The 22,982-nt window shown below is 34.8% G+C and overlaps 1 protein-coding gene across 1 annotated transcript; it reads right to left on the reverse strand.

Annotated features, from left to right (window-relative positions):
- Positions 1 to 13,088: 13,088 nt before the first annotated feature.
- Positions 13,089 to 13,898, reverse strand: LOC126727881 (uncharacterized). Its single transcript, XM_050433782.1, has one exon. It carries the CDS (start codon positions 13,896 to 13,898, stop codon positions 13,089 to 13,091), a length of 810 nt encoding a protein of 269 aa, XP_050289739.1.
- Between the last annotated feature and the right edge of the window lie 9,084 nt (positions 13,899 to 22,982).

Genomic DNA, 22,982 nt, shown 5'->3' on the forward strand with positions numbered 1-22,982 from the left:
ACAACACGAACCCGACACGGGTTTTTTCGGGTTAGGGTTGGACCTTAATGGGTTTGGGTCATAAACGGGTCAACCCGAAAAGAGACATGATAAGAAACGTGTCATAAGCGGGTCAACCCGCATAACCCGCAATAAACAAATTTGACACGCTAATTTATTTGTGTCAACCTAAAATGACTCACTTAACACAGTCTGTTTAACTCGTATAACAAATAAATATTTATTTTATTTTAGATTGGTCAAATACCTTTTATATCCAACATATACTTTAAATTTAAAAAGAAAAATGAGTAATTACAAAAATTTATAAGGGATATAATTGGAAAATTGAAACTTTACAGACCTTAGAACTACTAATACTTTTTCTTTTCTTTTTTGGCATAGAACTTGCACAAATGAAATTGGATGAGTTTGTGAAAGATGTTATGAATTTGGACATCAACAAAGAATCTATGGATGATAATAGTGGTCATAGTCAGGATTAGTCTACTGTTTACTTAAATTATTTCAATATTGATACTTCGCATTTGGCAAGTTCCAAGGATATTATGTTTTTGTTGAACTGTGTTATTTTATTTTTGTTAAACTTTGTTATTTTGAATTTGGGTTGAAGTGTATGCACTTCTTTTGGAGTGTAAAGAACTTATTTATAGATGAATGTTATATTTTTGTTAAATTATATTGTTTTGAATGTGAGTTAAAGACTTGAAGTGTATGCATTGCTTTTTGGAATGTAAAAAAAAAAAAAATTTCTAGATAGATGTTATATTTAATATTATACAGGTTGAAATAGGTTGTGTTATATTCGTGTCAATTCAACACGACTCGTTTATTAAGCGTGTCAAATGGATTGGGTCAGGTCAACCCGCCTTATTAACAGGTCAGGTTAGGGTTGAAGGATCATGACACGATTATTAAATGGGTCGGGTTAGGGTTGAGCCATTTAGTCGAATACCCCTATCTTGACACGACACAAATCCGATACGCTAACCCGAATTGACACCTTTAACTGGAAAATAGAAAAGAAAAAAAAACCAGCCACTATGTACCATTATGTCCCTTGATTGTTGTCACATTGCTAATTGCACCCTCCTCAACCTGAGGATTGAGATCCGATGCAATTTCTATATGCAATTGCACCATACAATTAACCCTCCTCTTCCCTCTCACAATAACTTTCTACTATTCTTACTTTTCTTTCCTTTTTTACTTTTTCTCATTTTTTTTAATTCAATGGTCGAGATTTAAAATTGCTTTTTACAAATTTAAATCTTGGTCACTTATAGCAATTACATTGTACAATACCTAATCTCAATGCCCATCTTCATGTCCGTGTTTTTCTTCTACTTTTTTTTTTGTCCTGCCACTGCTCCCACGTGAATGATTGATAGACGAACTCAATTTTTAAAACTATTCAAAACTTTATCATTATCAAATCTGGCGAAGTCTTCAAGGCTTTAAGCCTTATTATGATTACTATTATTATTATTGGATTGAATGGATTAAGATTTGATATATTAGGTGAGATATAGATTTATAATTTAAAAGACTCTTAAATATTTAGATATAAATATATATAATTATTAATGGTAACTATAAAATGCCACACAGTTTTTTTTTTTTTTTTTTTGTTGTGATGAAAGGTATGATATATATATTTGAAATAGTTTCAATCTATGACATCCGCTTCTAATTATAGTTCTTTATTATCATAATAAGACACCAATCAGTTTTTTGTATAGGTGGGGATTAAATTCAAGATCTCTTATACAACCATCAGAAACTTTAGTAGTTGAGCTAATTGTAACCCACTTTAGTACTAATTTTCTTTGAAATATAGGACATGTTAATAGATGTCTTTAGAACAATTGTTAATAAACCATGATAGAAAACGTTTTACACCATTTTTATGGGAAATATAAAAAGTTGTCAACAACATTTATTGTTTTATCATTTTGCTAATAAAATGTTTCTAAAAATGGTTCCCTAGAGCATTGGTTAACATTTCCTATGAAATATTTGATTTCTTAAGTTAAACAGAAACTACTTTAGTTATGTATTGACTACTTTTGAAGAGAGTATCTTTATTGAGTGGTATTTGGGCCTTCAAGAGGAAGTATTTGAATGTGATTCAAAAATCGTGTCTAATGCCGTAAACAATATAGGTAAGCCTCCGATTACTATAGCCAAAATTATCTTGGGAATTCGGCAAAAGATGCAAGAGTACAGAATGGTACAAGTATGTCATGTAAAGCGATAAGGGAATCGGCTTGCACATGTATTGGTGCGATATGTCAAGAGTGTTGCTAGCTATATAACATGGATAGAAGAAAATCCTAGTAAGATTGAGTCCGCTTTGGCTCATGATGTATTAAATTTCTCTTCTTCTTAATGAAATTTATAGTATTCTTATTAAAAATAAAAAAGATACAATTTAACTAAAAATATCTAATAAGTGCATTACAGATAAAGAAGAAAACATCATATTAAGATTTAGGAATTTCAAATCAGTTTGTGTAAATGCTCCTATAAACTTGATTTATTTTAATTGTAAGAAGTCACAAATGTTCAAAATAATTATCTTATATTAAGGGTTTTTTTTTTTTTTTTTCTTAGGGCCTTATATTAAGATTCTAATTAATAAAAGTCTAATTTTTTTCATCTACAATATTAACTTTAGATTCCATAATGATTTATCTCTCAAAAAATAAATCTATAGAAAAACGTGAAATAGGGAATAGTTAATTGATTGATGAAAAGAGAAACTAAATGTAGGGACACCTTGTAGGGACAGCTTATAGTGGAAGCACTTTAGCTGATTTTAATTATTAGCTCCATAACCAAAGAAAGAAATGGGCACCAATATATGCCAAGGGTGCTGCTAGCTATGTAATATGGATGGAGGAAAATTTTAGTACGATTGAATCAGCTCTGGCTCATTATGTATTGAATTTCTCTTCTTTTTTGTTGGAAAATTTAGACCCCGGTTGATAGAATTAACAAGTTTTATTCTCAAGTTGTTAATTAGATTTATTATGAATAAACCTTATTAAAAAAATAATTAAAAAAAAACATATATATCATGTTAGTGTCATGCATATCGGAATAGTAGATAAGACAATATATGATTACCCAAGAAAACCAATGAAACAAACTAGTTTTACAGTAAAAAAACCTAGGAGGAAACCTTCCCAAAAAGCAAATCATTATAGTAAAGAGAAGTTTCAGGTCTAGTACAAAACTTTTGTCCCTAGACTTTACAATCCTCGAAGATGAACTTACAGCAGAAACCTTCTGCTGCTTCAGAACTTCTGAACTCTTCAATATATGAACGCCACCCTTTTGCACGGATTCCAGTACGTGACTAACTCCTTTACACGGATCCTAGTATGTGACTAATTCTTTTGCACAAATTCTAGTACGTGACTAACATACCAACTTAAGGAAAATGTTGTTGGCTACAAAGTTCTTCACTTCATCAATAATGATAATCAAGAAGCACTTGGTTACAAAATCCTAAAGCGTAAAAGACACAGTAACTTCTTATAGAGAGAATAAGGCACTAGATCACTTTTTGCTTATGTTCTCCTTGTATATTCACTCAATGTCCATATGACGGCCTTTAAAATAAGCCTTATATATGTCTAAGGTTATGAAAAAAGAAACCCTATACAAATATTTTCAACATGGACCAAAAATTAGATCTAGAAATTCTGATTTCGTAAGTCTCAATAGATTCAACTTTTGTCGAGCTTAGTTCATTAAGTCTCGATAGATATGATTTTGTCGAGATATCTGTCGAGCTTTAATAAATTAGCTTTTTTTCACTTGTTTCTTGGTCAGATTTTTATGGTTTTAACACTTGACTTGAACAACATGCATGTTTCTTGAAATCTTAAACACATCATAAATCTACCCAATTACAAGTAAAATGCATTTTGTCAAAAGATTAGTCAATTACATAAAATATGTCTTTTACATTCTTAATGAAAGTTATAGTATTCTTATTATAAATATATATAAATATATATATATATATATATATATATATATATTTTAACTAAAAATATCTAATAGGTGCATTACAGAATAAGAAGAAAACATCATATTAAGATTTAGGAATTTCAAATATGTTCATGTAAATGCTCTTGCAAAATTGATTTATTTTAATTGTAAGAAGTCACAAATGTTCAAAATAATTACCTTATATTACATTTTATTTATTTATTTTTACCTTAGGGCCTTATATTAAGATTCTAATTAGTAAAAGTCTATTTTTTTTTTCCGTCTACAGACTACTATATCAACTTTAAATTCTATAATGATTTATCTCTAAAAGAAAAAATCTATAGAAGAACGTTAGACAGTGGATAGTTGATTGATTGATGAAAAGAGAGAGTAATGTAGGGACAACTTATAGAGACATCTTATAGTGGAAGTGCTTTAGCTGATTTCAATTATTGGCACCATAAACGATGAAAGAAATAGGAACCAATACGATTCTTGTTCAGAAAGGAACATCCCCTTTGTAATGAAATGCAGGATATCCAAATTGTATGGTTGTTATCAACTTTATTTATTTTCCTTTCTAATCCACAGGACTCACATGGAGGCACATGTTACAAGCTTGTAATAATAATGCTTCTACTTTTTGTAATAGGAAAATATTATCCAATGCCCTTCAGACATTGGTTTAGGAATCAGTTTTTGAAATATTTTATTGAAAACATGATAAAATAATAAAAATTGTTAATAGTTTTTTATATTTTCTATGGAAGTAGTGTCAAAAATTTCCTATTATAGTTTATTAACAATTGCTTTAATAGTATCATTAACAAGACCCTTTGTAATATTACAAAAAGTCCTCTTAGCATAGGACATATTGAAGGTATACATAATTTATTTCAAGTTTTTGTCTGAGAGAGAGTGCTTGTAGATGTACTGACCATTTGTGTTACCCTTTTTTATATTTCTAAATTTTTTGATCAATTAGCATTGCGAAATGTCATTACCAAAAAAAAAAAAAAAAAAACAAAGGACAAAACTTAGGTACAATACCTTAGGTGCTGTTTCTTAGATTCACCACTTAAGATTCAGCCATGTACCTACTTAACTAAAAAATACACTTCTATCCAATAAGAAAAAAATCCACATGGCTGAATCTTAAGAGGAGAATTTAAGGAACAACACGTAAGTATTATACTTAAGTCTTGCCTAATTAGGACAAAGTTTAGGTACAGTACCTTATGTTCTCCTCTTAAAATTCAGCTATGTAACTACTTAACTAAAAAATACACTTCCATCTCATAAGCAAAAACCCACATGTCGGAATTTTAAAAGGGAAACCTAAAGAACAACATTTAAGTATTGTACCTAAATCTTACCCTTATTTTATCAAATCCCATTAAACTTTAGGAATTTTATTCCAAATCTATCCAACTTTAGTTTGAAAATTAAACCTTCTTCAAATCTATCTATTTATCATACTATAAGTTGGTCAAGCAGATAATTTTATTTTTTTTAACAAATTGTTATAACAAATGGAGGAGGGGAATTTACACCCTATTTCTCTTCATAAATGAGACTAGTCAACACTTCCTCAAAAAAAAAGAGACTAGTCAATACCACTAAGATTCAAGACTCTTAATAGCTTGATAAATTAAGAAATACACTTAAAAAAATTGAAATACTGTTTAACTAAAGTTTAGCATTAATAAGCCTTTTAGAGTAACTTTAAGTGGTTAACATGGTTTTAAAAATCAAACCGGGGGCAAAACTAGATTTGCCTCCGATTCCCAGTTGAACTGGTCGAACTAGTCAGTCTGGTCCGATTTTTAAAACACAAGACTAGTTAGTCAATATCTTGGATCTACTCTTAATAATTACTTCTCTAACATTACTGTATGTGTGATATTTGAATTATACATACCAAACAAGTTAATTCCATACCGTACCAACTGATATGATTGATATTTGTGGTTTTGATACTTAGGCCGGTACATAAACATTGTTATATCATGTTGATTTAGATATTGGCCATACAAAGATTGTTTCAACTATATCAAAGTGAAAAAGTAAATACCATATTTCAGCCGACAAATTTGAATTGATGTGGAAAATAGAAAAGAAGACAAAATCTACCACTGTGTGTCATCACGTCCCCTGATTGCTGTCACATTGCTAATTGCACTCTCCTCAGCTTCAGGATTGAGATCCAGTGCAATAAACCCCCCCTCCCTCTTATAATAATTTTCTAATATTCTTACTTTTTTACTTTTTCTCATTTTTTTTTAATTCAATGGTTGAGATTTAAAGTTACTTTTTGCAACTTTAAATCTCAAACATCCATAGCAATTACATAATATGCAATACCTAATATCAATCTTCAAATTCATGTTCCATGTTTTGTTTTTTTTTTTTTTTTTTTTTTTTTTTTTTTTTTTTTGTCCTGCCACTGCTCCCACGTGAATGATTGACAGACAGACAGATTTTTTATTTTTTGCTGAGTAGACGGAAAAAATTTGGAAAATATGAAAAGTTTGAATCAAGTTTTATAACTATTCAAAACTTTATCTTTATCAATCAGGCCAAGTCTTCAAGATTTAGGATATGTTTAGTAACTGTTTTTCTCCCTTATTTTCTGTTTAAAAAAACAGGTTTCTATTTTTAAGACTAAAAAACTTGTTTGGTAATCCAAAATACACTTAAAAAAAAAAAAAAAAAAAAAAAAAAAAACAAACTGTTTTCAAAACTGAATTTGTAAAAAAAAACTGAAAACATGCAAAATGCTGTTTTTAATTTCTAGTTTTCAAAAGTCAATAAAAACACGCATTTAATTTAATGAATCTATCTCATTTAATTAGTTAGTATTAGAGTTCAAATTCTAGTAATAACATATTTTATTATTTTCTTTTTTTTCTTAAAAAAATTATTTTTTTTATTTCAACTAACCAAATATGTTTTTGATTTCAAAAATACAAAAAAATAGTTTTTTCTTTATATTCTCAAAAACAGGTTTTTGAAAATAGAAAACAAAAACATAACCAAACATAACCTTAGTTTTTAGACAATCATGTCTCAAAATTAACTCTTCTACTTGTTTCAATTGTTATAGTAAATTTGTGTAACGACAGCATGTCCATTAAATAATCCATTAAACATTGAAATCTCCCTTATTAGAGATAGATAAATATCCGAGCATATGTAAATGTCTCACACCTTCCATTTAGATTTGATTGAAAAAAAGGGGAGGGCTATTTCTATTTTATTCCTCTCTTAAAAAAAAATAATAAATAAAAAAATAAATGGCACCTTCAATAATTACCCAAAAACCAAAAAAACAAAAACAAAAACAAAATAGCCGGATCAAGACATCAAATGGCAGTGCCGTACCGAATTGAAAATACAGAGTGCCTAATTTTTAGAAATGTTTTACCTTGCTAAAGGATTGAGTTCGGTACTAAGATCCATATTGATCATTTCTAATGATTTTTTCAATTCAACCCCATAGCTCTCCATCCTTTGAGATAATTCGGTTTTGATCACAGGTCGATTTGTAATAATCTTCAATAGAATCTATATATCTATTTATTTATTTTAAGAGTTTGAACCCATTTAAAATAAATCCTAGTTTTGCAAGACCCTCAAATATTTCAATTGAGGCAAAGAATATGGTATTGATCTAGTTAAGCTGTTGTCTGATAGATACCTGAGATAGAAAAATCAGTTACACATAATATTAGTTATCAAAAAACATTGTGGCCTAATTTTGTTTTTCTTGTTATTATCATGTTTCAAAATTTTTTGATTTATTGATATATATATATATATATATACACACTTAAAAATATTGTAACATTACGAGATTTGATATGTCTGCACATATTTCTCCAGTCAATCCACATGATGACAAGTCCCTGATTCCATTTACATTTTCAATTAATTAAGCTAAAATATAATTAAGAGATACGTCTAAATAAGTCGGAAAGTCATGTGCTAAGGCATAAACTTACAAGGAAATAATTCTTGCCCCAAGCCTGAGACAGATAGCACAAGAAAGTATATACTTTCTGCAATCTAATATTTATACTGCTTAGTATGGGAATTGTCAACATAGTCGTAGGCAACTGTCCTCTCTACTAGAAGAAATCTATATTTCTATCACTTTTGTTGTAATTACCAATCATAAACAGCTTCCGTGTTAAAATTTGTGATAAAAATTAATTAACTTGTGTCATGTTTATTTTTGTCAACTTATTTTACTATCTTGTTGGTCCATTTGGTAAATATTATTTTTGCCAATTTATTTTCATTACTATTTATAAGTTTTATCATACTTTTTAGTATTATTTATAGATCTGACTATACTATTTTAACTAATTTTTATTTTTATTTAATAATTTTAATAAAAAAATTTTCAATTCCAATAAAATAAACCAATACTAAAGCCAACCTTTCCTACGTTCAAACAACCCAGTAAATTAATTTTAAACTCCTAGTCAATGCATGGGACAAACGTCATGTATGGGTTAGCGTCCGTAATACTCTGCTACTTTGTCCGTAATACCAATTGGTGTGTAAAAACGTGTTGCTTATTTTCGTCGCTTACTTGACTTTAAGTTTTTTCATAGCATGCACAGAGGGTTGGAATGAAACGGTAGACCTGAGTCACCTGACTTTTTCAAACGCCGTAGCATAAACAGTAATAATTTCAATCAATCAATTTTTCCAAGCACCAGCAGTAAAGTGGATAGGATACATCCTATCAATCACAAGTCCTAGAAAGTAGTGCTTCGAAAGAGTTGGCACGTTTTTTATGACTAAAGAAAAAATTGGCACGTAAGTGGTCGTAAGATTTAAGATCACAACCATCTGCACGTTTAGGGTTGTTTGGGATAGGAATTTAAGTTATGTGGGTAGGGTATTTTTGATATATAATTAGGTGAAAAAATATATAAAAATATGTGTAATGTTGTTTAAAATGTGAAAAAAATTGCTAAAACTTATCTCCCAAACAGGATTTATTATCCCAACTATAAATGTGATTCGCTGTATGTTATTTTTAAATACACAAATAATTCAAAATCAACCACATAATTTTGAAATAGATATATAATTGATTGCAGTCTTAAAATTTTTCATTTGATAAAGATAAAAAACAAAACTATAACAAAGATTTCAATAATAGCCAAAGCGGTATAAATTTCTGAAAATTAATTGACAAAAGTTTGATCTCCAAATAGAAGGATGGATAGTTGCACACAATGATGCCATGTGTCTTTCTTTCTCTAGCGTATACTATTAATTGCTTAAAATATTCTTCTAAAAAATGGCCATTATATGTTTTTTTTTTTACTTTCCTTAAACCTTATCTCCCTATATCTCTCTATCTTCTTCTCCATTAGTAGCACATAAGGTTAATTTCTCAACAAAAAAAACATATATATTTTTTCCTTTCCAAACTCTCTCTCTCTCTCTCTATCTCTCTCTCTCTCTCCTTTTTAATTAGCATATGAGTCTGACAATTGTTTTTTCACTCAAATCTTTCTATGTTGATAATGATTTATGAACGCAAAAAAAACGTAAAAGACAATCTACTATTCTACCACCACTCCATTTCCTCAACACAACATACAAAATCTCAAATCTTTATATTTTTGAAATTTGCATACAAAAAATTCATTTCTTAAAAAAAAAAAAAAAAAAGAATAACCATTTATATTTTTCCTCTCTCCCTCTCCATTAATTGCTAAAAAATTACCTTATTTATTTATTTATTTTTACTTTCCTTAAACCTTTTGTCTTTATATATCTCTTTCTCTTCTTCTAGATTAGTAGCATATAGCATTAATTTCTCAAAAAAAAAAAAAAAAAAAAGACTATTTACAAGTTTTTCCTTTCCATCTCTCTCTCTTTTTTAACTAGCATATGATATGAGTGAACAATATATTATTTTTTCTCTCCAACCTTTCATACGTTGAAATGACCATTATGAAAACGTAAAAGATTTCAACTCTTCTACAATCATTCACCTCCCTCGACAAAACATGCAAAGTCTCAACTCTTTATATGTCTCAGATTTACATTGTCTCTCAATCTCTTTTTAGCCATCCTATAAACGTAGAAAAATGTAGGCAAATATTGGAATTTTTTTTTCTAATCTGGATTTCTAATTTTTTATGATTATGTTATTTTGGATGACTATTTTTTTTAAAAAAAAATTTTCTATCATCGCTTCAATCTTTTTCCTATAATTTATGTTTTAGGTAGTGGTTCTTGTTATCTTGGAATTTAATTATTTGATAATTCTTAGAAATCTGAAATATTTTATTTCACTTTATAGTTTTTAATTGTGAGTGATTTGCTTTATTTACTTCAATTGGTGACTAAGACAATCATTGGTATTGGGAGCTTTGCAAGGAATATTAAGGAAATAAAGGAGATGCTTTCGTTCTATAGAGAGGAGGGCTTTAGTCCCATGATTGAAGTTGTTAAGATGGATTTTGCTAACAGGGCCTTCAAGGTTCAAAAGGATGTAAAATACTGAACTTAAATACAAATTCCTAGTGAATGTTGCTAGAAGTAATCACGACCAGTGAAAAAAAATACAACAAAATGAATACAAAGATTACATAATAAGAAGTTGAAGTGATATTTTCTTAAAAATTGATTTGATGTTTGTGTTATGAATTCTTAAATTATAACGAAATATGATCTTATCCAAACAACTATATTGAAATGTGGGGGGGGGGGGGGGGCCGATTTTTGATGATGATGATTATCATCGTTGTATAGACAGTCTATATATTTAGGTTGATATGGACTTTCTTTGAGATAAACTCAACAGGTTTCATCTTGTTTGTTTATAGAAAATTTACATATTTGTTTATGTGATCCTGGATCACGATTTATTTCTTCAGATTGAATTCTTGAACATTTGGAGGGATGTTCATCAAGCATTGAAGTATCAACATTTATTTCTACAGCCACATTTGTTTCTACAGTCATAGGTGTCCTAAATTTTGAATTGCTAACATCTTTTTTCTTTAAGAATGCATCAATTTTTTTTCGTTTGCTCATAATTCTTTTAGCTTTAAGAATATGACTCAAAAATTAACCTGAAAAGAACTTTAAAAAAAAAAAATCTTAATTAGAAAATTTTGCTTAATTATATGGATGTTATTCATACTCAAGAAAAAAAATAAAATTTCCACTATAATTTAAACAGTCAACCCATCATCATTCCTATTATTCAAATTTTCCTGTATTTTTTTTTTTTATTAAGAATAACCCCTCAAACAAAAGAAAAAATTAAACACACAAGTACACAACATAAACCCAACAATTTAACAACGCCCACTACCACATGATATCTAACTAATCAAAAATAGGTAATAAATAAATAAAAAAATTACCTTAGAAACTTTATCTTCACAAAGTGCAAATTTTATCTTCCTTTCAAGACTCATCACAAACAACCTCCCCATGCCCACGCCTTCAACCATATATTTCTCTAAAAATCTATGAAAAATTAAAGAGCATGTGAATACTTAAGTGTAGATAGTTGAGAAAAAAAAAAACACTAAAAAGAGATGAAGCGGAAACTGAAAACTCACCCTCTGGCTATACGCCCCTACTCTAAATGATCCATTTTAAGAAAGCAAGAAGAAAGAAAATAATGGTCATTATTTTTTTTGGGATCGTGAGGACTGAGTTTGAGAGGAGGGCTGAGCTAAGCTGAGGGTTTTTTTTTGGTTTGAGGGCTACTGTAACCAGTGGAGTGGGCGGTGGCGTGTACACAATAGACAAGAAGAGAGTAAAAAGAGAAACAAAAGAAATGGTTTTGAATCTTCTGATTTTGAGTTGGAGAATGGGTGATAAAGTGTTGTTTTGTTGGGTAGTGCTTTGGGTATTTAAATATAAGTGGGCTGTGGGCCATGTTTTGTTTTATTAGAGTATAAAAAGGCCTACAACTGAAACTAGGGCCTGTGAGTGAATTGAAGTATTGAACAGAAATAGGAGGGGGGGTTGGATGTACATCATTGTGGGGGCCCAATTAAAATTAGTATATATGCTGGTGGACATTTTTTCTTTTTTGCAGGGGCCACGGCCCCCCAAGGGGGCAATGTGGCTCCGCCCCTTATTTGTGAATGATGTCCAATATGGTTGTTCAGTTCAATATTTGTATATTTTGATTAGAAAATAGTTTTATACAAATCAGTTTATTTTACTACCATTTTGAGTATCTTCCATATTTTAATTTGTATGGCATGTGGTAGTAAATAAGGTTTTTGTTATAATTTTTTTCTTACGGGGTATGCCTAGGGCCCTATGATGCCGTATTGATAAAAGCTTGGGAAAATTAGGATGAGAAGCATGGTTTAGAAAATTATCACTCTAAATTACCATAGAAACAGGTTGCTTATTTTCTCTGTGGTTTTTGCTCTTACAAATTGTGTAAATTACCTCTACTTCTTATGCACATGAGACACACCGAAACACTCAAACAGATGTACTTTAATTTCGTGTTATATAATAATTTTTTCATGTCACTGATTTTTTTTTTTTTTTTAATGATTTGAATGTAAAGTATTATTCTTATTTTTCGCATGTGTTATGCATATTTATATTCCACATTTATTATCTTCAACTTGATATTTTACTAACTTAATACTCTTTTTGTCTCAAATTGTTTGGCCTGTATTTCATTTTGGGATGTCCAAAATTATGTTCTGTTTGAAAAATCAAACACCATTAATTTATTATCATTCCCTTTATGCCCTTAATTTATTTTGGGGAGCATTTTTTAACTAAAAAAAATTAAAAACCTAAATTTTGAAATCCACTATAAACGCATCTTTATTTAAATTGTAAAAAATAAAATAAAATGAACTTCAACAAAGAAAAACAAAAGCTAAACGTCTTAATCCCTTTACACACCATTCTTATTCAGATTTTTTTTTTCTCAAAAACAAAAAACCTTCAACAAAGAGCCATCTACAGAGGATGCAAGAAATACGTACAAGAGCAAAGAAATTGGGAAAAAAAGAGTAAAATAGAAGTTGCTAAAAATGAATGAAAACCATCTACTAGAGGTGAAGGATGGCTTTTTCCACAATATCGCGATCACATCCAAGTTGAAGGGGAAGAGGACCAAACTTCTCCAATTTTTCTTTACCCATATGTGTCAACTTGTAATTGTTTCCCCTAAAATATTTTATCACCTCAATCATGCATTGTTGCAAAGTTAAGAAAACGTGATTTAGGCTTTGTGATGGCAAATCGTGAAAAGCTTTTTCTATTGCATTGACGAAATCATCAACTTTTGAAGGTGCTTCTAAATGCTGCAGTGATTGAATAGCTCTAAAAAATCCAAGATACAAAACATTCATGTCTGGACTATTAGGCAGTTGACAGGATATATTTATATTAAATCCATCACTTGATGCAACTTCAAGAAATTCAGGGTCATTCGGCTCAATTTGAGGCTTAGCATTGTCTTGTTGAATGAATATGATATTCTTCGTATCATGTGGACATTTAGCTCGAATTGCTAGAAAAACTTCAAGAACTTCCTCAATTAAGCATGATCTTATCACATCTTTGGTCACTGATGATACCAGCTTTGTCTCTACTGTGCCAGCTACACTATTCTTACTGGTGCGTTTGGCAGGCTCCTTGTATGTGAATGGAAAAATTGGAATTTTTCCATTAAATTCTTGATTTCCAGATGAATCAAATCTTGGTTGAGCTACTGCATCAAGAACCACTACGTTGGTAATAAACCGTTTGCTTTTACGAGCATGTAAAGGCTCTTGTTCTCGAGGGAGAAGATAATACTTTTTTGATTCCTTGGACATGTAAAACCACTTTTCATCGACATGGACATAATTGAACATACTTTTAAAAATTGATTGTTGTTGAGACTATTGGGTTCAAGCATGGATAAGCAAAATTGAAGTCTCGCTTTCTTGTTCTCCATCGAAAGATATGGCTTCAAAGCATTTGAGTGTGGCCTAATAGCACCTTCTTTAATACGTCTATGGAGTGTTGATTTAGCCACATTCATAACATCAGCCATTGATCGAATATTGGTTCGTCAATGAAAAGGAATTTTTGAAACTTCGTTGAAATCTATTTGGATTCGTTTTGGAAATTTACAATTCACATCAGCAACAAAATTCTCAAGTTGAGAAGCTTTACCTTGTTGCCAAATTCTTCGAATTGTTTTGGGGCTGGTAGACACTCTAGTGGCAATCTGACTTATGCAGCCTCTTCTCAACTTTCCATTCTCACTTTGCTTGAGCAATTCTTCAAAGATTGCTTGACGTTCTGCATTGCTAATTATTTATTTGGGCTGTAAAAATTTTGTTTCTAACAGGTCATTAATTTTTTATTGGAAAGGTAATAATTGAAAAGAAGAGAGGATAATTGTGGATAACAACTAAGTAGTTGAGGCAAGGTAGGGATAGAATTTTATGTTGGCAAAGAAAACCTAGAAGTAGCAAGATAGTAGAAGTACTAAAGTTTGATAGAATTCTAATCTACCGTATAGTTTCAAAGTTTACTAAGTACTCGTAAAATTGATTTAAAGATACTTGTGGGGTTTCTTTGAAAACTTTGTTATCCACTTAACCTCTGGACATAATTCTAATCTAAGCTTGATTTACTTAGTAAGAGTAAAATTGATTTACTTTTAAAGATACGGAGTAGTAGATAGTAGCAAGATAGAATTCTAATCTACCATATTAAAATTTGATTTAAAGATAAAGATTGAATTTGGATTAGGCTTGGTGGCTATAGAATTTGGATTTGAATATAGGTTTGCAAATTGTAAGAGTAGTACACTAATAGAATTTGAAATTGACAATAACTTTGAAAGTTGCTTGGCAGTTGGTGCCAATACTAGAAATGTTATTTTTTCTTAAATAATTTTTTTATAAATTTGTTTAAGGTTAATTTAGGAAATTTTTAACTTCTTTTAAAGACATGAAGTAGTTAATGGTGTTTCCCTAAATAATTGGGTTTTTCTAACTAGGCTAAACAATTTGGGACATAGGGAGTAAATCATATTGAAATTAAATTGAGGAACAATATAGCTTAGAGTACAAGTATTGCAAACATCTAATTTTTGGGCTTTGCAATATTAGACTAATGGTTTGTTTGAATGGAAGGGAGTAGAGTAGAATTGGCTAAAAATAAGTTAATTTTGCACTAAATCTACTCTACTCTACTTTACTCTCCCTCCCTCTCCCTTAATCCAAACGGACCATAAGAGTAAAGGATACAAGAGTTGAATTTGTAGTGAAGACACATGCTCATGTGTTTTTTTTTTAAAAAAAAAAAAAAAAAAAAAAAAAAAAAAAAGAATCATTAGGATTAATTTTATTAAAAACTAAATTTTTTTTTTTTTTTTTTTTTTTTTTTGGTGTGTGTGTGTGTTTGGGCTTTTTTGTTTGTTTGTTTTGGGTGATTGTTCACACTTCAATGTTGTTATTATTGTTATTGTTATTTTTATTATTGCTATTGTTATTGTTATTATATATGTTTTGGGCAATTACTAATTTTTTTCCTTTTTACCAATATTGTTGGATATAGATAAAGAAATGATGATACGGTTATTTGAAAATATACATTTTGATAATTTAACTTTTAAAGATCGGAGGCTATGTAATTATAAAACTTATGCTCTTAAATATTTTTTGTGGGGGCCAGAGGACTTACGACCCGGCCCACTTTCCACTAAGGCCCAGGGCCCGTGCCGAGGAGGGTAGTTGCCGAGGACGAGTAGGGAAAGGTCAAATAGCCTAGATACACAGCCGAGGATGACCCTGTCCTCGGCATCCCAAGACTTCAAAGGGAAGAGCGACATCTCGTCGAAGGCTGCCTCCAAAATGCCTCCAGAAGAAGAGGCGAGTAGAATGGGACCCACATGGGGGTACAGAGTGGGGGTGGTTCAAGGTAAATACGTCACCTCCGTATTGAATGTGCCCACAAACGTCCTAGCCATATTAATGAGAAAAGACGCCTGAACAGTGTGGCTTCGGTTAGTGCAACTAACAAAAAGCAGGGGGAGGTGGCTAATGGGACAGGTATTCGACTAGGAATCTGCCTGATAAACAAGTGGAGGGTCAGGATCAACCGAGAAGGGCTATATAATGTAAAGACTTGTGCGCCAAAAAGGGGGGCTTCGAGACCAGGGAATCCTAAAAAATGGAGAATAATAAGGACATGAAACTCCTTGGACGAGGTCGAAGGACCGGAGACATTCATGGCGTATCGGAATAGATTATTATTAAACACGCCAGGTTCAGCCTTGTGCAAATCGCTGTGGAAACCCTGATTTACTACCGTCCGGTGACCAAGGCCTAGCCTTTCAAGCCTACGCTCTACAAATTATATTGTTTGGGCCTTTTAACGTACGAACCCAATATCGTTTTGGGGTCGTTACGAACTGAGTCCTTACAATTGGCGCCATCTGTGAGGAAGGCTTGTGTGTTGACACAAGCGGTGGGTCGAGAAAGTCCCCCCGTCACTTCCAATGGCCCATTGTAGTGCTCTAACACAAAGTTCTATTCGGGGCTACGCTTTTCCATTATGGGCTACGCTTCGAAGCGTCAGTAGCGTGTATGGTTCCAGGGGCTTGGCCGAGGGGCTAATCCCCCCCCACTTAAAGAAAATATCTAAGTTTTGGACAGAACCAAGATATTGCATGGTCCTCGAACTCAAACCTTTGGGGAAACCAACTACTTAAGGAAAATATCTAAGTTTTGGACAGAACCAAGGTATTGCATGGTCCTCGGACTCAAACCTATGGGGAAACCAACTACTTAAGGAAAATATCTAAGTTTTGGACAGAACCAAGGTATTGCATGGTCCTCGGACTCAAACCTATGGGGAAACCAACTACTTAAAAAACTAAGTTTTGGACAGAACAAAGGTATTGCATGGTCCTCGGACTCAAACCTATAGGGAAACCAACTACTTAAAGAAAATATCTAAGTTTTGGACAGAACCAAGGTATTGCATGGTCCTCGGACTCAAACCTATGGGGAAACCAACTACTTAAGGAAAATATCTAAGTTTTGGACAGAACCAAGGTATTGCTTGGTCCTCGGACTCAAACCTATGGGAAAACCAACTACTTAAAAACTAAGTTTTGGATAGAGCCAAGGTATTGCATGGTCCTCGGACTCAAACTTATGGGAAAACCAACTACTTAAAAACTAAGTTTTGGACAGAACCAAGGTATTGCATGGTCCTCGGACTCAAACCAATGGGGAAACCAACTACTAAGGGAAATCTGGATACCAATTTAGTCCTAACAACACATAGGACATCTCGGATGATGCCTATATCCCCACTGAAGTAGGTTCAGACACGAATTCAACGTTCTATGGGTGTGGGTAAGTTAGAGTTCCGGGATATGATCCCAGATAGCTCATATGCACAACCATTCATATATGTTAAGATAACTAGTTCAAAAATCAGGAGATCCGCAACAATAGTAAGCATCAGCAAGGGCAACTAACATGTAATTTAAAGAAAGAAAAGAATTTCATATATATGGTTAATAAGTTCAACTACCATCAAACTATAAAGTTTTCAAGACAAAAGGGAAACAAGTTAAGTAATTAAACGGGAAAAAAATACGAAGGTCGGCAAGGGCTGCTACTTCTTCAATATCGTCTTGTCCACGTCCTCGAAAGGCAGAGCAGGACTAGTCTCGGGGCCCAGGGAGACATCCCCTTCTTGGGAAGGCTGAGTGGGGTCGATTTTGATGCTCTTGGGGACCTCAGTAAGGCGAATTACCTGTAGGGGCTGAGCAAGAATGGCTGGCTCCTCGGCAACAGGAATCTAAGCTCCAACCGTAGGCACGGCAACCTCCTTAGGCATCTCGGGATTCATACCTCCAGGTGCTTTTATCACATCATGAGGCTCTTCCCCTTCAAGCGACTCGCCAGGAGGGACGCTGATCTGTGCAGCTTCTGACTGAGTAACCCCTGCCTCGTGTTGATCGCTCACAGCCTCGGAGCTGGCGGAGGCAGTCTCACGGATGGCTGGAGGATAAAATATGCTCTCCGCCTTCCTTAAATCAGACGAAGCATCCACCCCAGCTCGTTTTAAGGCCTCTTCCCAAACCTGGGAGCAGTATAGCCTACATACTCCAGGAATTTGGGCTTTAAGGGAAGCTTGGGTTTCAGCTATCCCCGTCTCGTAGCCCTCCTCCTCGGCCTTATCCCTAGCAGCTTCGGCCTCGTTTCTGGCAAACTCAGCCTCCTGCTTGGCCCTCACGGTTTCGTCCCGGGCAAACTCCGCCATGCCCTTAGCATTCTCTGCCATGATCAGTTTTTTCTTCAAATCACTGATCTGCTCCTTGGCTATCTACAATTGATCCTCGGCTTCGAGTAGACGTTTTGTCTGTTCCTCGGCCTGTTTTTGGGCGCCATTTAAACCTGCCGAGGCACTATTCCTCTCTCGGATAGCCTCCTTTAAGTCCTCCTTAGCCTTTGCGAGGTCGGTCTCGGAAGCTTTGAGGGCCCGCGCAGCATCTATGCGTTTGGCGCGTTCATTCTCAGCGGCCTTACTCTACTTATTTACTTCTTCCTCCATCCTATAGGTGGCCTGGAGAGCCTGTCAAGTGAGATAAATACATCGTGAGTGAAAGACCGGGAGCAGGAGTTAATAGAGTTTTAGGTTTCAAGAGTCTTACCATACCCAAGTACCTCTTCACGCTGAGGAAAACCTCCTGCATCCTCATGTTTTTCAACTCTTCCACATCGGTGGGAAGCAGCATGGTTCTCCCTAATGCGTCGGCCACATAACCACCCTCGCCATCTCCAAGGTCCCTCATGGACGTGGTTTCCAACAGTGGCTCCCCGTGGAGCATGGGGGCGTGAAGCCAAGCACTTGGCGCGGATTGGCCTTCGATCCCTTTCCCCTTGCCTTGGGCGAATTGGGCTTCGGTCCCTTTCCTCTTGCTTTGGTGCCCAATCTTTAGCTGTTTTTGGGCTCGCGAGGTCTCATCCCTCTCTTGAGAGGATTGAGATTTTCCCCCTTCCATGGGTTCCTTCCCCTTGGGGCTCCTCTTTCTCTTTGAGTCAGTGGCTCCGGCCGAGGAGGCAGAGCTAATTGGGGAGGAGCAGGAAGCTTGGGACGAGGAGACTGTGGCTGCGACTTAGTAGTGGAAGACCTAGTTTGTACGGGCTGAGGCTAAGGTGGGGGAGTTTGAACACTGGATTGCGGTTTCCCCTGTGCACCCTTCCCCGGCTGGCCCTCAATGAGGTCGAATAAGCTGGTCGGGGGCTTTCTCTTAAGGCCCATCTCAGCTCGGGAGGATGTCCCCACTGACAACAGTTCTGTTTCAGACAAGGCTGGGTCACCTAGATCACCAAAGGGATCCTCGGATGGGTCGGCTTGGTCAAATACTCCAAATCCCTCCTCGGACTGACCCAACTCGCCTTCGTCCTCCGCTGCTTGGTGAGATGGGGAGAGGTCCACCAATGGGATGCCCTCTGGGACAGAAGATCCTTCGAAGATTAAAAATCCTGATTCGATTATGGTAATTTTTGGAAGCCGAGGATGGCTAGCGTTGATCACGTGCCTTGGGTCGGCAAATGACTTCTGAAGGGGAGCGTACCCTAAGATTTTGTGAGCGGCTCTGACTTGACCATCCTCGTCATTTACGAAAACTGCCGCTTGAAGAACAGTTTCCAAGTCCACCTGGTTAACTAGGTGAAAGTGTCGGTGAAAAGCATTTGGATCTACAAGAAAAAGACATGTACATGGTTAGTAACCGAACCACATCAAATTAAAATGGCGCAAAGGATCGACACCCTTCCATTCTATATACCCCACCTGGTTCTCCCTCCACCATTGGGCATGGAACGCCATCATACCATTCATCGGATACGATAAGGAAGTCCTTGTTTAATCCCTTGTTGGAATCAGGGAGGCATTGGATTAGTCGAACCCTCTCGTCTCTCGTCTTCATGTAATAGGATTTTCCCTTCAAATTTTGGAGATTATAGCACCAGTTCATGTCATGGTGGGTCAATCTTAGCCCCATCTTTTCGTTTAAGGCATCCACACAACCCAGAATCCTAAACATGTTGCCGGTGCACTGGGTGGGAGCTAATCGGAAGTGCCTAAGGTAACCCTTCGTTACCGGCCCCATGGGGATTCTCATACCCCCCTCTACGAAGGCAAGAACAGGAATTACCACCTCGCCCATCCTTCTCAGAAGGTGCTACTCCCCCATCTTACAGTGCCTCAGACTCACGTTGGGGGGAATCCTATAATCGGTGATGAACTTTTCCTTCGCCTCTTCAGTATCAACCAATTTCCTCAGTCTCAATTTAACCATCTCTGAGAGTTACTAAACAAACTCAACCAATGATGGGAGAAGGAAGGGAACAAGAGAAAAATAAACTCAGAAAAGAAAAAGCACGAGCTAATGAAAGCAGAGAACTTACAGAAAAGAGGAAAGATGCCTCGGACAGGCATTTTGTGCTGGAGGTGGACTTGAGTTTGGACGAAAGTTTGGATGAACCCAGGGTATATGCACTAGAACTCTTAAGTGCAAAAGTGAAGAGACAAATCAGTTCCAAAAATCATTTATGCCTCCCATCGAAAGTAACTGCACGAATTTTCCCGCCCATAAAGGCAAGGAAATCTCCACCGTTAGATCTCCATCACGCCGTTGAACGTGAGAAGCATAGAGCCGCCCGCATTTAATGAGGACACGTTTCACCTTCCAAAGGCTCTAAGAACGTGTCTCGGGCAGACGAAAAGTCTCGGAAACTGATAGATGACAAGGATTGACAAGCATTGACAGACGTCTGATGTCATCAAAACCCTCCTATCCGTCCGAGGAGCCGGATAGCAGGATTTTAAGGGGCTATTGTAGGGCCAGAGGACTTACGACCCGGTCCACTTTCCACTAAGGCCCAGGACCCGTACCGAGGAGGGTAGTTGCCGAGGACGAGTAGGGAAAGGTCAAATAGCCTAGAGACACAGCCGAGGATGACCCTGTCCTTGGCATCTCAAGACTTCAAAGGGAAAAGCGACATCTCGTCGAAGGCTGCCTCCAAAATGCCCCCAGAAGAAGAGGCGAGTAGAATGGGACCCACATGGGGGTACAGAGTGGGGGTGGTTCAAGGTAAATACGTCACCTTTGCATTGAATGCGCCTACAAACGTCCTAACCATATTAATGAGAAAAGACGCCTGAACAGTGTGGTTTCGGTTAGTGCAACTAACAAAAAGCAGGGGGAGGCGGCTGATGGGACAGGTATTCGACTAGGAACCTGCCTGATAAACAGGTGGAGGGTCAGGATCAACCGAGAAGGGTTATATAATGTAAAGACTTGTGCGCCAAAAAGAGGGGCTTCGAGACCAGGGAGTCCTAAAAAATGGAGAATAATAAGGACATGAAGCTCCTTGGCCGAGGTCGAAGGACCGGAGACATTCATGGCATTCCGGAATAGATTATTATTAAACACGCCAGATTCATCCTTGTGTAAATCGCTGTGGAAACCCTGATTAACTACTGTCCGATGACCAAGGCTTAGCCTTTCAAGCCCACGCTCTACAAATTATATTGTTTGGGCTTTTTAACGTACGAACCCAATATCATTTTGGGGTCATTACGAACGGAGTCCTTACATTTTTAATTACATTGATGTCACTCCATGGCTTTAAAAAAAAAAAAAATGCCTTTTATGGATGGTGTTTCTTAAAATTTTACACGTCCTTTTTGTTTTAATTAAAAATTTTAAATGTTTATACTTGTTTTTTTTTTTTTTTTTTAATTGTAATGAATAACAGATATATAAAAGGTTTCTACAATATTTAAAAAATTAAACAATTCTCTCAAAAAAAATTAAAAAAAAAATGTTTTGTTAACAATAATCTTGTTTACGACAATATTTAAAACAATTAATGAAACAAATATTTTGTTTACAATAAACCACACAAATGGTTATTTGTTATTGGCTAGTTGTTAAAAAAGAGAGACCACAACTTGGCCTTGATCAACCTAAGAATTGGCAAAGAAGATTCTAATGGTTAAGTCATTAAACCATAGAGATAAGATATATAGAGATGAAAATAGTAGATTAATTGTGTTTAGGATTTCATACCTTACTGTGCATTATGGAGGGGTACCCCGTACCCCTTCCCCCAAGACTTGTCAATTAGCTGTCCCCATAATTCAAGTGAGGACATGTATTAGGATAGCAACTCCCAAATGATACATTAAATAATTAAGAGAAGTGTTACGTCCACAATATTTTTACTATATTTTCACAACAAATCATAAGTGGTTAGTTGTTTTTTGTTCAAATTTAAATCTAATACTAAGATTACTTTTTTGCCCCAATAATAACAACAAGTAACAACCTATCACCTAAGATTTGTTGTGAAAATGTTGAGGATATATTATTTTTCAATAATTAAATATGATGGTCTATTCTGATTTTAGCCAGATCGACGTGGTTGACCAGGTGCGCCTTTTCTGGTCTATCTTGTGAATTTTGCTTCTCGTAGAAGAGGAAAACCATCTGTAAGGTTGAATTTATTCAACCATCTAATTGGCTTTATTCCGTGCCAAATTTGCTTGTAATTCAGCATTTAGTAATCCTGTATTTAGGTGGGTTTGATGTAAGGGTAGTGAGTGAAAGAGAGTGAAGATTGCTCAAGAGTGTGCAAGAAAATAGAGACTCGCGGCTGGGCCTTGCGGGTGACTCGCGACTGCAAGCCGCCAGACGCAGCACACGTGCCAAGCATGCTGGAAGGTGAACAGTCATGCAAGCTGGAGCACTACAGGACAAAACAGGACAACTGGCCATACGGTTATCTCGCGACTGGATCTCGCGACTTAGTCAAGCCGCGAGCCATCCCTGTTTTATAAAACCTGACGTTTCACATTCCTCTCCCACTCTAGTATAAATACCCCTTTTACCCACGATTGTGAGAGAGCTT

This window comes from Quercus robur, chromosome 5 (assembly GCF_932294415.1).
Source record: "Quercus robur chromosome 5, dhQueRobu3.1, whole genome shotgun sequence".
NCBI lineage: Eukaryota > Viridiplantae > Streptophyta > Magnoliopsida > Fagales > Fagaceae > Quercus > Quercus robur.